Raw genomic sequence first — 12,038 nt, 5'->3', positions numbered from 1 at the left:
CAGCTTTGTCAGCCGAGAAGCACGAGGCAAAAACATTCTGTCTTTCTCGCTCTCAGACCTGGGATGTGTAAGAAATGATGTCTTCCACAACAGGCAGGCCGTAAAATTGTAATTGTTGTTTTAAATGCTTTGTGAACTTTCCGAGAAGGAAGATTTAGAAGAACAGGCTTTATTAGGAGCTGCTGACCTCCCTTTATGAGGCTCTGGATATAAACATAACGATTACACTAACATATGAATCACATTCCACTCTTTTAGAAATAAATGGCAAACATAAATGGAAGGAAAGAAAAACAGAGGCCTGTTTTTTGGGACCTAGCTGTCCCAAAAACCAAAAGGAGGGGGCGGATTGTATGAAAGAGATTGGGAACCCATGGCAACCAATTCAGTCGGCAAGTTAAGAGGCATTTATTAAGCGCTATGTAAGCAAAAAGAGAAAGAGCTCCTGTGCTCAGGGAGCTTACATTCTAATGGGAAGGGAACAAGCATTTCTTAAGTGCCCACTATGTGCTGGACACTGTGCCAAGAACTGGAGATACAAATACAAGCAATAAGAAAGTCCCTGCCCTCAAGGGCCTGACATTCTAATAGGAAGGGAATGTACCCCACTTGGGGTTTTCTTGGCAGAGATACTGGAGTGGCTTGCCATTTCCTTCTCCAACCCATTTTACAGATGAGAAAACTGAGGCAGACAGGGTTAAGGGTCGCCCAGCTAGTGTCTAAAGTCAGATTTAAATTCAGGAAGATGTCTTCCTGACGCTAGGCCCAGCACTCTATTCACTTCACCACCCAGCTGCTCCCATAATTTAATTGTACTATCATCTAATTCACAGCAATTCATAAATTATGCAACTAATTGACTAAATCAAGTGCCTATGTTCTTGAGAGACAACTAGGACTTTCCGAAGAAATGTTTTTAAAGCACTTTGGTCTTTTATGTAAAGTTAATAGAATCATCAAAAGTCAGGGTTTGAGAGCTCTTAGAACACAGACGATCAGAGTTGGAAGGACATGGATACTAATCGTATTTTTATGGTGCTTCGAAGTTTCCAAAGCACTTTACAAGTATTATTTCATTTTATCTATTTTTCATGTTTATTTATTTGGAACATAGAACATCAAAACTGGGAGATAGTCTAGCCTAGGAGGTCTTCCTGTTTTTTGTGTCCCAGACCTCTTTGGCAGTCTGGGGAAGCCCACTGACCCTTTCTCAGAACAATGTTTTTAAATAATTGAAGAAAATGCTACATTTATTTTAAAAACTCATTTGCTTTTAGTTTTCAGCCTTCACTTTTAGAAGATTTTGAGTTCCAAATTTTCCGCCATTCCCAAGATGATATGCAAGCTGATATAGGCGATACATATACAATCATATTAAACATATTTCCACATTAGGTTGTGAAAGAAACACCAGAAGAAAAGGGGAAAACCACAAGAAAAAAAAGAAAATAGTATGCTTCAATCTGCATTCAGATCCTATAGTTCTTTCTCTGGATAGCGGAAAATACTACATTTCAAATGGTGGTCAGGGCAGTATTTTTTTTGTCCCATCCACCTTCATGGACCCTCTAAAATCTATCCCTTAGGTACCCAGATTAAGAATGCCTGGTCTAGTCTAACCCTTTCATTTTGATTGAAGAGAAAACTGAAAAGGCCCCCAAAGGAGCTAGGGTTGCCCAGCCAGTTGGTGGCACTGCCAGGCCAGGGGTTGTCTGGGCTCCTGACTCCATGCTAGCACCGTCCCTACCATTCAATGGCCTGTCCTTTTCTCCTTTCCCCTTGCACACTCAATCTTTGAGACAAAACTCCAGAGAGAACAGGAAGTGGATCTGGCCCAATTTGCATGTTCGAATTTCAGCAGAGAGCAGGATCCTCGGCTCTCTTGACTTGCCAGACTGTCTCCTTTCCATAGGAGCACATGGCCCATTGCATTTTGTAGAGGTGGATGTGGCTGGGGACTGGATGGGGGGGGAACCGAGAGGAGAGTGTCCGCCTCAGCACCAGAAACAACACCAGCTTTGCTGCCTAGTAATTGGAGAAGGCTACATCTCTTTCTGACCGCCTCTCTGCTAGATATGCTAACAGAGGTGGAGGAAGATGGGAAAAGAAGTTCACAGATGGTCAAAAACCCTTAGTCTGGCCCTAATGTTCAACCTTTAGCAAGCTTTGACCAGAGCTGTTTGGCTAGAGCTGTTGGCACAGCCCCTGGGTACACAGAATTGACCCTTCGGGTGCCCACTCCTCTCTCTGCTCCTTCTCTGCTATGAGGAGCTAAAACTCAGTGAAATGGCAGCAGAGGGAATGGGGAATGAGAAAAGAGATGGTCTGGATAGTGATCCAGCTGAATCATCCAATGCTGAGTCTTTCTCTTTCTCCTCTTCCTCCTCCTCCCTCCTCTTCCCCTTTCCTCTCCCCTTCTTCACACTCCTTCCCTCCTTCCATTCCTTTCCATCCTTTTCCCCCCTTTCTCATCTCTCTCCTTCCCCTCCTGCCACCCTCTTCTCTATCCCCATCACCTCTGTCTTCTTCCCGTTCTCCCTCCCCCCTTCTTCATACTTCCTCCCTCTGTCTACTTTTCTCCTTCCTTCTCCTTCTCCTCCTCCTCTCTCTCATTCCCTTCCTGCTACCTTCTTCACTTCTCTCTCCTCATTACCTTCCTTCTCTTTCCCCTCTCTTTTCCTCCCCCCCACCCCAATTCTGTAACCTAGATATTGGCTTTTGGAACTGCTTGTACTCTGATCCCTACTTTACAGAACCAGGACTTGGGGAGAGAACATGATTTATCCAGGGTCACATAGCTAGTAAATATCAGAGTCAGGACTGGAACCCAGGCCTCCTGATTCAAGTATAGCTGTGTTCAAGTGCTTAAAGAGTTGTCATGTGGGAAAGGGCAGGAAGATTTATCTCCCTGAGTTCATACCCAGTCTCGGACACTTACTAGTTGTGTGACCCTGGGCAAATAACTTAACACTGTTTGCCTCGGTTTCCTCATCTGTCAAATGAGCTGGAGAAGGAAATGGCAAACCACTCCAGGTTTCTGCCAAGAAAAACCCCCAATGAGGTTATGAGCTTCATAATGACTGAACAACCAAAATGTGGAAAAGGTATCAGATTTGTTCCGCTGGGACATGAAAGATATAACTAGGAGCATTTGCTGGAAGCTACAGAGAGTCAGATTCAGGCTTGATTTCCCAGCCTTTGCATTTTGTTTATTTAATCCCCCTTTCTGCAAGAAACCTTTTCCAATTCTCCTTAATGCCAATGCCTTCCTGCCAAGATTGTTTCCAATTTATCTTATACACGTCTTTTTAGTACATGGTTGTTCTAAGGCCTCTCCTAGTTCTGTCCATTCTGACATTCTGTCTTCTAAGGGTCTTCCATGTTCTAAGGGCCCTCCCAGTTGACATTCTGTGTTCTAAGGGCCCTCCCAACTCTGACATCATGTGTTCTAAGGCCTTTCCAGCTCCGACATCCTGTGTTCTGAAGGCCCTCCCAGCCCTGACATCCTGTGTTCTAAAGGGCCCTCCCAGCTCTGACATTCTCTGTTCTAAGGGCCCTCACAACTCTAAATTCTCTGACCTCTGACCTGAATTCACTATTTTCTTTGTATGGTTTTTGTGAGGATGGAATTAAATAATATATGTAAACCATTTTACAGACCCCTTCTAGTATGCTAGAAATGTTAACTGTTGTTATGATTACTGCCCCATGACTTCCCTTCAAGGTTGCCTTGGATAGAGGTGGTGGCTATGGGTAGAGTTCTGGGCCTTTAGTGAGAAAGACCTGAGATCAAATTCAGCCTTAGACACTACCTTAGTTGTGTGACCCTGGCCAAATCACTTAACCTTAGCCTGCCTCAGTTTCCTCAGTTATAAAATGGGGATAATAGCCTCTACCTCTCAAAGTTGTGAGAATCAAATGAGATCATATTTGTAAAGCACTTTGAAAACCTTAGAGCAATGTAAGAATGTTATATCTCAGTAATGCCATTATTAGATCATGATTTGAAAACACTACTTCTAAAAACACTGAACCTATATAGAGGAAATTCCTTCTCCCAATACAAATTAGCATTGGGTTGCTTTGGGGTACTGAGATGTAAGTGACTTGTCCAGGGTCATACACTCAATTTGTGTCAGAACCACAACTTGAACTCATGACTTCCTAACTCCAAGACTGCCTTTCCTTCAGGGGTGTGCTGGCAAATGTTTAACAACTGATTCTCCCCCTCCCAAAAAGTACACATAACACATTCTTAAATTTTATCTGCATTGCTGATATTTTCTTCATCACTTCCTTAAGTCTGGACAGTCAATAAAACATTAAATCAAGCCCTGATTTTGTCCCAGATTTCTTATGTCTAAGTGCTACCACTGAAAATTTAACAACCAGCTCTCCAGAGTCATTTTGAGCTGGCTTCAGAACACTACTGCTCTCAATCCACAATGCCACAGTGCCCATCTCAAAAATAATACAAAAGGAATAAGGACAAATTCAACTGAAAAGGAGGAGGTTGTTATTATTATTATTATGCTATTATTAGCTATTATTCTGTCTTTTATGCTGTAAAGTAGCTGTTGTGCTAATTTTTTTTTTGCAACCTCTAAATTTCAGGGCTCTGAGACAAAACTTAGGTTGCCCCTCCCTAGTTACATTTCTCTTTTAAAATGAGTAAGACAACACAATCCATTATTGTTCAAATGCACTATCACAGTTCAGGCCCTGTTTGAAAGAGTCTGAATTAACAATGCTTAGCATTGTGTCTGGCAGTGATTAGAATGGAGATATCTGATTTCAAGAAAATTCCACATTCATTTCAAGAAAAGGGTCCCACGAGGAAAACTGTGATACCACAGCCAGGCATCATTGGGTTGATGTGCAAAGCTTACAGCAAATGGGTGGGTAGGAGAATTACAGAGGTTTTTGCATGGGAAAAGTTCTTCTTGAACTAAATTAGAACCCTCCTTCTAGGATCAACGGGATACTTTTCATACAAGAAACTTTTTTGATCCATGATTTTATCCAAATGGGGACTTCATGGTATGGAAAGCCCCTTTGCTGAGCAAACCTTCTGGAACTTGGAGTCGTAGAGAGTCTGAGTGCTGAGTCAGAAACAAAGGTCTTCCCATTGCAAGAAAGAAGGACGTCAGGGAAGATTTGAGAATAAACATGTATAGAGCATTACTGTGTGCCTAGGCACTGTGCTAGGCCCTTTATCATCTCATTTGATTTTCACAACAGCCCCAGGAAATAGGTGCCATTATTGTCCCCATTTTACAGATGAAATATGCACACAGAGGTTGTGACTTGTCTAGTCCATCTAATAAGTGTCTGAGACCTAATTTGAACTCAGTTCTTCCCGATTCCAGGCCCAGAGCTCTAAATACTGAACTTTCTGATTTCTCATGTTTCTGTTATATGAAAAATTCCATGGGACCACAGGAAATGCCTCTGGCTTCTGTAATAACCCCTTTCTCTTCCTCCCTGCAGGGCCGGTACTCATCATGGCCCAGGACGGTGGATCCACACCCAAGCCCTGGATTCACTACCCAGCTCCCTATCCTCTATAATCGGCCAATGAGTGCTCACAGAAGCTGGTCCCAAGGACTGACAGAAGGCACACAACCTCGTCCCCCTGTGGAAAAGAGGCCTATCAGTGCTGGAGGGAGAAGGATGCTGAATATTCCTTCTGATCCGATTGGCAGATCTCCTGTTAAACAAGGTATCTGATGGACTTTTTATGTTTCATATGAAGAAATCCATAGGCATTTTCATTGGGTAATTTATATAGGGTGACCCAAAAATCTTTGTGTAGTATAAAGCAGATGAAGCTTAAAATCTTGCTAAGACTTTTGGGACCTGCTGTATTTGGGAAAGAGGTTGCGATGGATGGCTTGGGGAACTAGCCTCAGAGCCAGGGAAATCTGGTTTCCTGATCTGCCTCTGACATCTTCACTGGCTGTGTGACCATGGACACGTGGACACAACCTGTCAGTGCCCCAGGAAGCATTGTACATTACAGAGCAGGGCCAGGTCTGCTTTGGTCAAGGGAGTTTTCCTTGTGGGCATTTCCTTGCTTACGCTGATGAAACTGCAAGGGTGAGCCCCAAAAAAAAAAAAAAAAATATATATATATATATATATACATATTTTGACTTGGCATCTTGTAAAGGAGCCCAATCCTGACCCTTTTTCCACAAGCCCACCCAGCTCTGACATTCTAGACTCTGAATTTCCTTCAAACTCTAACAATCTCTGTTCTGTGTCAGTTCTGACAATGTTGAAGGTAAGTCCCTGTCCTGGCTGGGATAAGCTACTTAGCTGTGTTCTAAAGTCCCTTCTAACTCTGACATTCCCTGTTCTAAGGATCTTCCCAGCTCTGACACTCTGAGTTCTTAGAGTCTGTGCTAAGGCCCCTCCCAACCTTGACATTCCATGTTCAAATAATACAAGAACACCCTATTCTTCTCACTTTCTTTCCTGGTTATTATGGTGTGGAAGGAAAATCACCTACACTCTACATTTTAATTAGAATATGTCCAACACACATATTTATTAGTGAGCAAGCATTTTGTTTGGTGACATTGCAGCCAGCTTTTCCCCTTAAGGATAGCTCTGTAAGCCAAGCAATTTCCAACTCCCATTTCATAGTAACTGTGAAACAAAAGATGAAGATGAAGAAATTCTGCAGCCAGGAACAATTACATAATTTTCAGGTAGAGTTTCAATTGGATTATTCACCAGAGGGAGCCACAATCATGTGGTTTGGCTCGTGGGAAAGGCATGTTGAAATAAATATGCATCTCTTCTCTTGCTTTGGTTCATAATGAACTAAGGAACAAAATTTCCCCTCTCTGGTTAGCAAAAGGACATTCTCTCCATTGATCCACACACCAACTCTGATTTTGGGGGCAAAGTAAGTGCAATCTCTGTTTGGAGATGGTCAAGAAAGGCAAAGACCTAAAGAATGACAGACAAAAGACACTGTTACAACATCACCTCTTAATTCTTAAGCCCCCAAGAGGTCTTAATGTTGCAGGCTTCCCCCATGGTCAAGAGGGAGAGAGATAGAGACAGAGAGACAGAGAGAGACAGAGACAGAGAGACAGAGAGAGAGACAGAGACAGTGAGAGACAGAGAGAGAGAGACATACAAAGAGACAAAGAGACAGACAGACACAGAGATAGAGAGAGACAGACAGAGAGAGAGACAGAGGGAGAGAGACAGACAGACAGAGACAGGGACAGAGAGAGAGAGATAGAGAGACAGAGACAGAGAGAGAGAGAGACAGAGACAGAGACAGAGAGAGACAGAGAGAGAGACTTTAAGAACCAGCAAACATATAGAGAATTTTATGCAAATGATCCTGCCTTGAACCCTGGGTTGTACATTGTTGTAATTCAACAAATATTAATCTCCCTCTGTATGCAAAACACTGTACTAAGTGCTAGTGGAGATATAAAGACTAGACAAAATATATCATCTGCCTTCATGAAGCTTGCAGTCTAGCATGAGAGATAATGAAGGATAATTACAGATGGTCATTGAGTCTCTGTTTCCATACTTCCAGCAACAAGAAGCTTACCACCATTGCTGGGAGCTCTGTTAGAGTCTTCTTTCTTGGATTGTGCCAAAATCTGCTTCCTAGAAATATCTACCCATTGACCATTTTTCTCATCCCTTTGGAGGGACATGGAATTAGTCAAATCTCTCTTCCACATAGTAGCCTTGGCTAATTTCTAGGCATCTGACTTCTCATTCTTCATGATTTTTCAAAGATTCCTCAAATCCTTTTCAGTTACAGCATTCAATTCAATCCAGGAAACCTTTATTAAATGTTCACTACATGGAAACCTCTGTGCTAGCCATTGGGGTTACAAAGATGAAGTACAGCTCATTTCGACAGATTCTTAGTAAGTGCCTGTTAAAATTAGAAATAGGCTTTGCCCTTGAGGAACACAGAGTAGAAAATCCAGGCCCACAGAATCACAGAATTTTGGAGTTGGGAGGGACTCCAGTGATCATCTTGTTCAACCCACCACGAGGTCCGCAAGGGCAAAGGCTGTCTTTTGTCCCCCCCTTTTTTGTGTACCTTGTTCTTGGTACAGCACCTGGCACACTGTAGACTGACTATAAGTTATTTCAGGATCTTGGGATGCAATTTGTCAGGGCCATTGTTGGAACTCATTAAAAGTAATTAAGGGCTCCATTGACTTGCCATCATCTACACACCTGGCTATGCCCACAGTGTGCCATCCATTCCTAAGCATTAAGATGACATGGTCACTTTCACTTCCTGTCATTTTCACTTCACCAGCCATGTTCTCACCTCATTGGTCAAAAAGAATAACGAGTTAAATAGTGGATCCCTTTATTTCCTCAACCTTCTGAGAGGTGAAATTTTCTTGAAGGCAAGTCAAGAATTCACCTTTTAGCAGAATCTCCAGTACCTGGATGGATAGTTGGAGTCCTCCATCATTGATCTCTGTTTCCTGGTGTCAATTTCCTGAATTCTGAGAGAAAAGCATCATCCATAGTCTCAGTTAGACCCCGTCTTTCCACAACAATAGTATTTCTTCTTCTTACTTCCTTTCTCTCGTCAAATGCTCCTCACTCTACCTTGACCCTCAGATTCATGGATTTTCAGAATTATATTTTATTTTGTCAGACAATGCCACCCTCCCACCTCTTCTATCTGATTTATTTCATTTGAATAAGGCATTCCCTTCTACTGACATTTTCTAGTTCTGAGTACCCCCCAAGTCCCAGTGGTATCTGTAAGGAAGTATTTTTTCTTCATATTAAAATTTCAAATTTACCTTAATTATTTCTCACTCTCTGGGCATACTAGACATAGACAAGACCGAGAGGAGAGCAATTCTAGAACGGAAGGTAGGGTGATCTGTGCTTTATCTTAGGGAGATGATATTTAGAGGGATGTGTTTTCCTCATTCCCTACAGGGGAAGATTGCCATGATCCTGCTTCTTCTCCTGAGCCCAATCTTGGCTTCCTTCCTAGTCCAGCAGGTCCTCAATGCAGAATGCTTCTGGGACATCAAGGATATACATTGTCATAGGACCAAGAACAATGACACAGAATAACAGAATTGCAGAGTGTGAAGAGACCTCAGCATCCATCTTATTTGAGTTATATCCCCCCCCCCAATAACCCTTGCTACAATGTACCTGACAGCACACAGGAGACTCTCCCAGGGAGAGGAACATGACTTCTCCCCTCCCAGTGTGACTCATTTCATTAAGACAACTACCATTTCCCTTCCCCTCCCAGACTTTTCTTCTTCAGGCTTAACATCCCCAGCCCTTTCAAATGGTCCTGATATGAAACAGATCCATGCCACCCCAGTCCCCCTCCCCCTTTTTCTCCTTCACCCTACTTCCCTTGCTCTACCACCATCTCCTCATGTGAGCTCAGGGGGCCAGTCACCAACTGTGACAGGTTGGCATGGGCAAGACTCTCTGGAGTTTGGGTCACTCTTCTCCTAGTATGACCCTTCTGGATGGAGGTAGCTTACATGAGTCAAGAACTTTTGGGAAAGACTTCTCTGGCATGGGTTAAACAAAATGATTGCTGAGGTCCCTTCAAACACTGCATTCTGTGATAAGGAAACTGAAGGCTAGTGTCCAAGGTGGAATCTAGAGGTGTTTCCATTCTCCAGGTTAGCTCCTGCTTGACCCAGCCCTTCTCTTGTCCCCACCCATAGCATGGAGCTCTCCAGCAGCTCTCCTAGACTCTGTCTCTTTCCTCCTAGGCCCTAACCCTCTCTTATTGCTTGATCCAGTTTGTTAATTAGGCTCTGGCCATAAGCATTGTTCCCAACCATCTTCCTAGTTCCTTTCTCCTTTCAGTTACAGGGCTCCTCCCCACTAGAGTTCTCCTTTTTGCCACCCCCAATATCTTTCTTAGTTGATGGTTTATTGCTTCTAGCTTGGCCCTTTACCTGCCTTCCATCTCTTCATTTTAAGGACCCCCCAAGAAAGTCAGGGAGTCTCTGGGCAAAGATAGTCTTTCATAAGCCTTAGGAGATCCACTCCATCCCTAGCCAGAAGTTTCTCCCTCTGGTGTCTTAAGATACACTTCATAAACTCAAATCCTGTTCTCAACCCCGTCTACTTAACCTGCTGCTCACTCCCTATGTCTTCACTTCCCACCCAAAGTTCCAGCCTTCAATACAAAGGAAAAATAAAAACATCATCTATACTCCCAAGTTCCTTAGTTTCCTGCCTGGGAGTTTACAGATACTAGAGATGTTTCCAGGTTTTTTCTGGTGATATCATTTGATGCCATGTGAGTCACCAGAAGTGGGTTGGGGTGGGCGGGCTTGAGAAGGCTTGGCAAGCTGTGGATGTATGCTCCAGGAAGAAAACATGCTTCCCAGCTGGCTGTGTCACATCTACATATGGCTGCCTCTTCTGATCATAGGATTTCAGAGCTGGGAGGGCCCTTAGAACACAGGTGTCAGAGCTGGGAGGGCCCTCAGAACACAGGATGTCAGATCTGGGAGGTCCCTTAGGACTGAGAGTGTTCAAATTGGGAGGGACCTTGAAGAGCATCTATCTAGCCTTCATTTTTGAGATGAGAGACTGCATATGGACTTAGAAAACCATAAATTAGCATCATCTGTGTTGTATTTTTAGGGGCAGTAGGTGATTCAGTAAAGAGAGTGCCAGGCCTGGAGTCAAGAACACTCAATCTTCCTGAGTTCAAATCCAAGCCTCACATACTCACTGGTTGTGTAACCCTGGGCAAGTCACTTAACCTTGTTTGCCGCAGTTTCCTCATCTGTCAAACGAGCTGGAAAAGAAAATGGCCAGTCGCTCCAATATCTTTGCCAAGAAAACCCCAAATGGGATCACAGAGTCTGACACAACTGAACAACAACAAATATATTTTTATTTACTTTGTTAAGCATTTACATTTTAATCCCATTCCAGGACAGGGCCTGTAAGTTTGATATCACTGGTAGAGAATTGCTTGGAGAAAATAGAGTAAGGGAAATCAGTTAGGAGGCTATTGTGGAACTCCACCCTAGAGGATGATAGGTGATGGCAGTATGAGTGGAGAGAAGGTGAGGTGCCCAAGAAATGCTGGAGAGTTGAATCAACAGGACTTGGTAACTGATTAGATGTGGGGATGGTAAGAGAGAGTAAAAACTCAGTGATTCTGAAGGTGGGAACCTATAAGAAATTAGGAGAAGGATCAGAGTTTTCAGGGAAGAGAATGGGCTTGTTTAGACAGAAGATCAGAAATTTAGAACTGAAAGGGACCTCAGAGACAATAGAAACAGAGAAATGAAGGGACTTGTCTATGGCCCCAGAGCTTAGTGTGTGAGGCAGGATTTGAATTCAGGACATTCCAGCTTCAAGTCAGGCGTCCTATCCACTTGTCATACTTCCTTTCAAGTTTGATGACTCCGAATCTAATACTCTTTCCTCCATACCCAACTGTCTCTCCATGTTGAGCTGGAGATGCCCATGGAACGTATGTCTAAGCAGAGATATCCAGCAGGCAGTTAGTGAGGTGGCTTTAGATGTCAGGAGAGAGGCGAGAGGTTCTTTGTACTTGTATCTCTAACCCTTAGCACAATGCTTGGAGCACAGTAAGAGCTTAATAAATGCCTATAATTGATAAATGGTTGGATATGGTGAACTTTCATGATGCAAAAACTCACAACACTTTTTTTTGTCCTTTATGAATTGCCGTGCGTCAGTCTGGACAGCTGGAGACCCAGTCTGGGCATCTGAGGAGGGTTTTTGTAACCCGGATCAACACTCTACAACACCCCATGAAAAGGTGAGGTCTCCTGGTAGGAAGGGCTTAATTGCTGATTGGTTGAAGCTCCATAGAAAGTGGTCCCCTCTGCCCTAGTGGGTATATCATTGTTGTCTCCCCTTTTTTTGCTGTAGATAAGATATGATGTGTGTATGAAAGTGAGAGAGAAAATGAGAGACAGATGGAGGGAGAGAAGGAGGGAGATAGAAAGAGAAAGGGAGGGAGAGAGAGCAAAAAGGAGAAGGGA

At 43.3% G+C, this 12,038-nt stretch overlaps 1 protein-coding gene across 1 annotated transcript in view; it reads left to right on the top strand.

Moving 5' to 3' along the window:
- Positions 1-12,038, top strand: part of FHAD1 (forkhead associated phosphopeptide binding domain 1) — a 175,882-nt gene that overhangs the window by 24,311 nt on the left and 139,533 nt on the right. Inside the window, exons 3-4 of the mRNA XM_069079619.1 lie at positions 5,491-5,722; positions 11,730-11,812. Coding sequence (XP_068935720.1) covers positions 5,491-5,722; positions 11,730-11,812 — 315 coding nt within the window. The remainder of the gene's footprint in view (positions 1-5,490; positions 5,723-11,729; positions 11,813-12,038) is intronic.

Source organism: Petaurus breviceps, unplaced genomic scaffold (assembly GCF_028583685.1).
Source record: "Petaurus breviceps papuanus isolate PSGF00001 unplaced genomic scaffold, PetGlider_PUasm1.0 91041, whole genome shotgun sequence".
NCBI lineage: Eukaryota > Metazoa > Chordata > Mammalia > Diprotodontia > Petauridae > Petaurus > Petaurus breviceps.
This window is presented reverse-complemented; position numbering and strand designations above follow the sequence as displayed.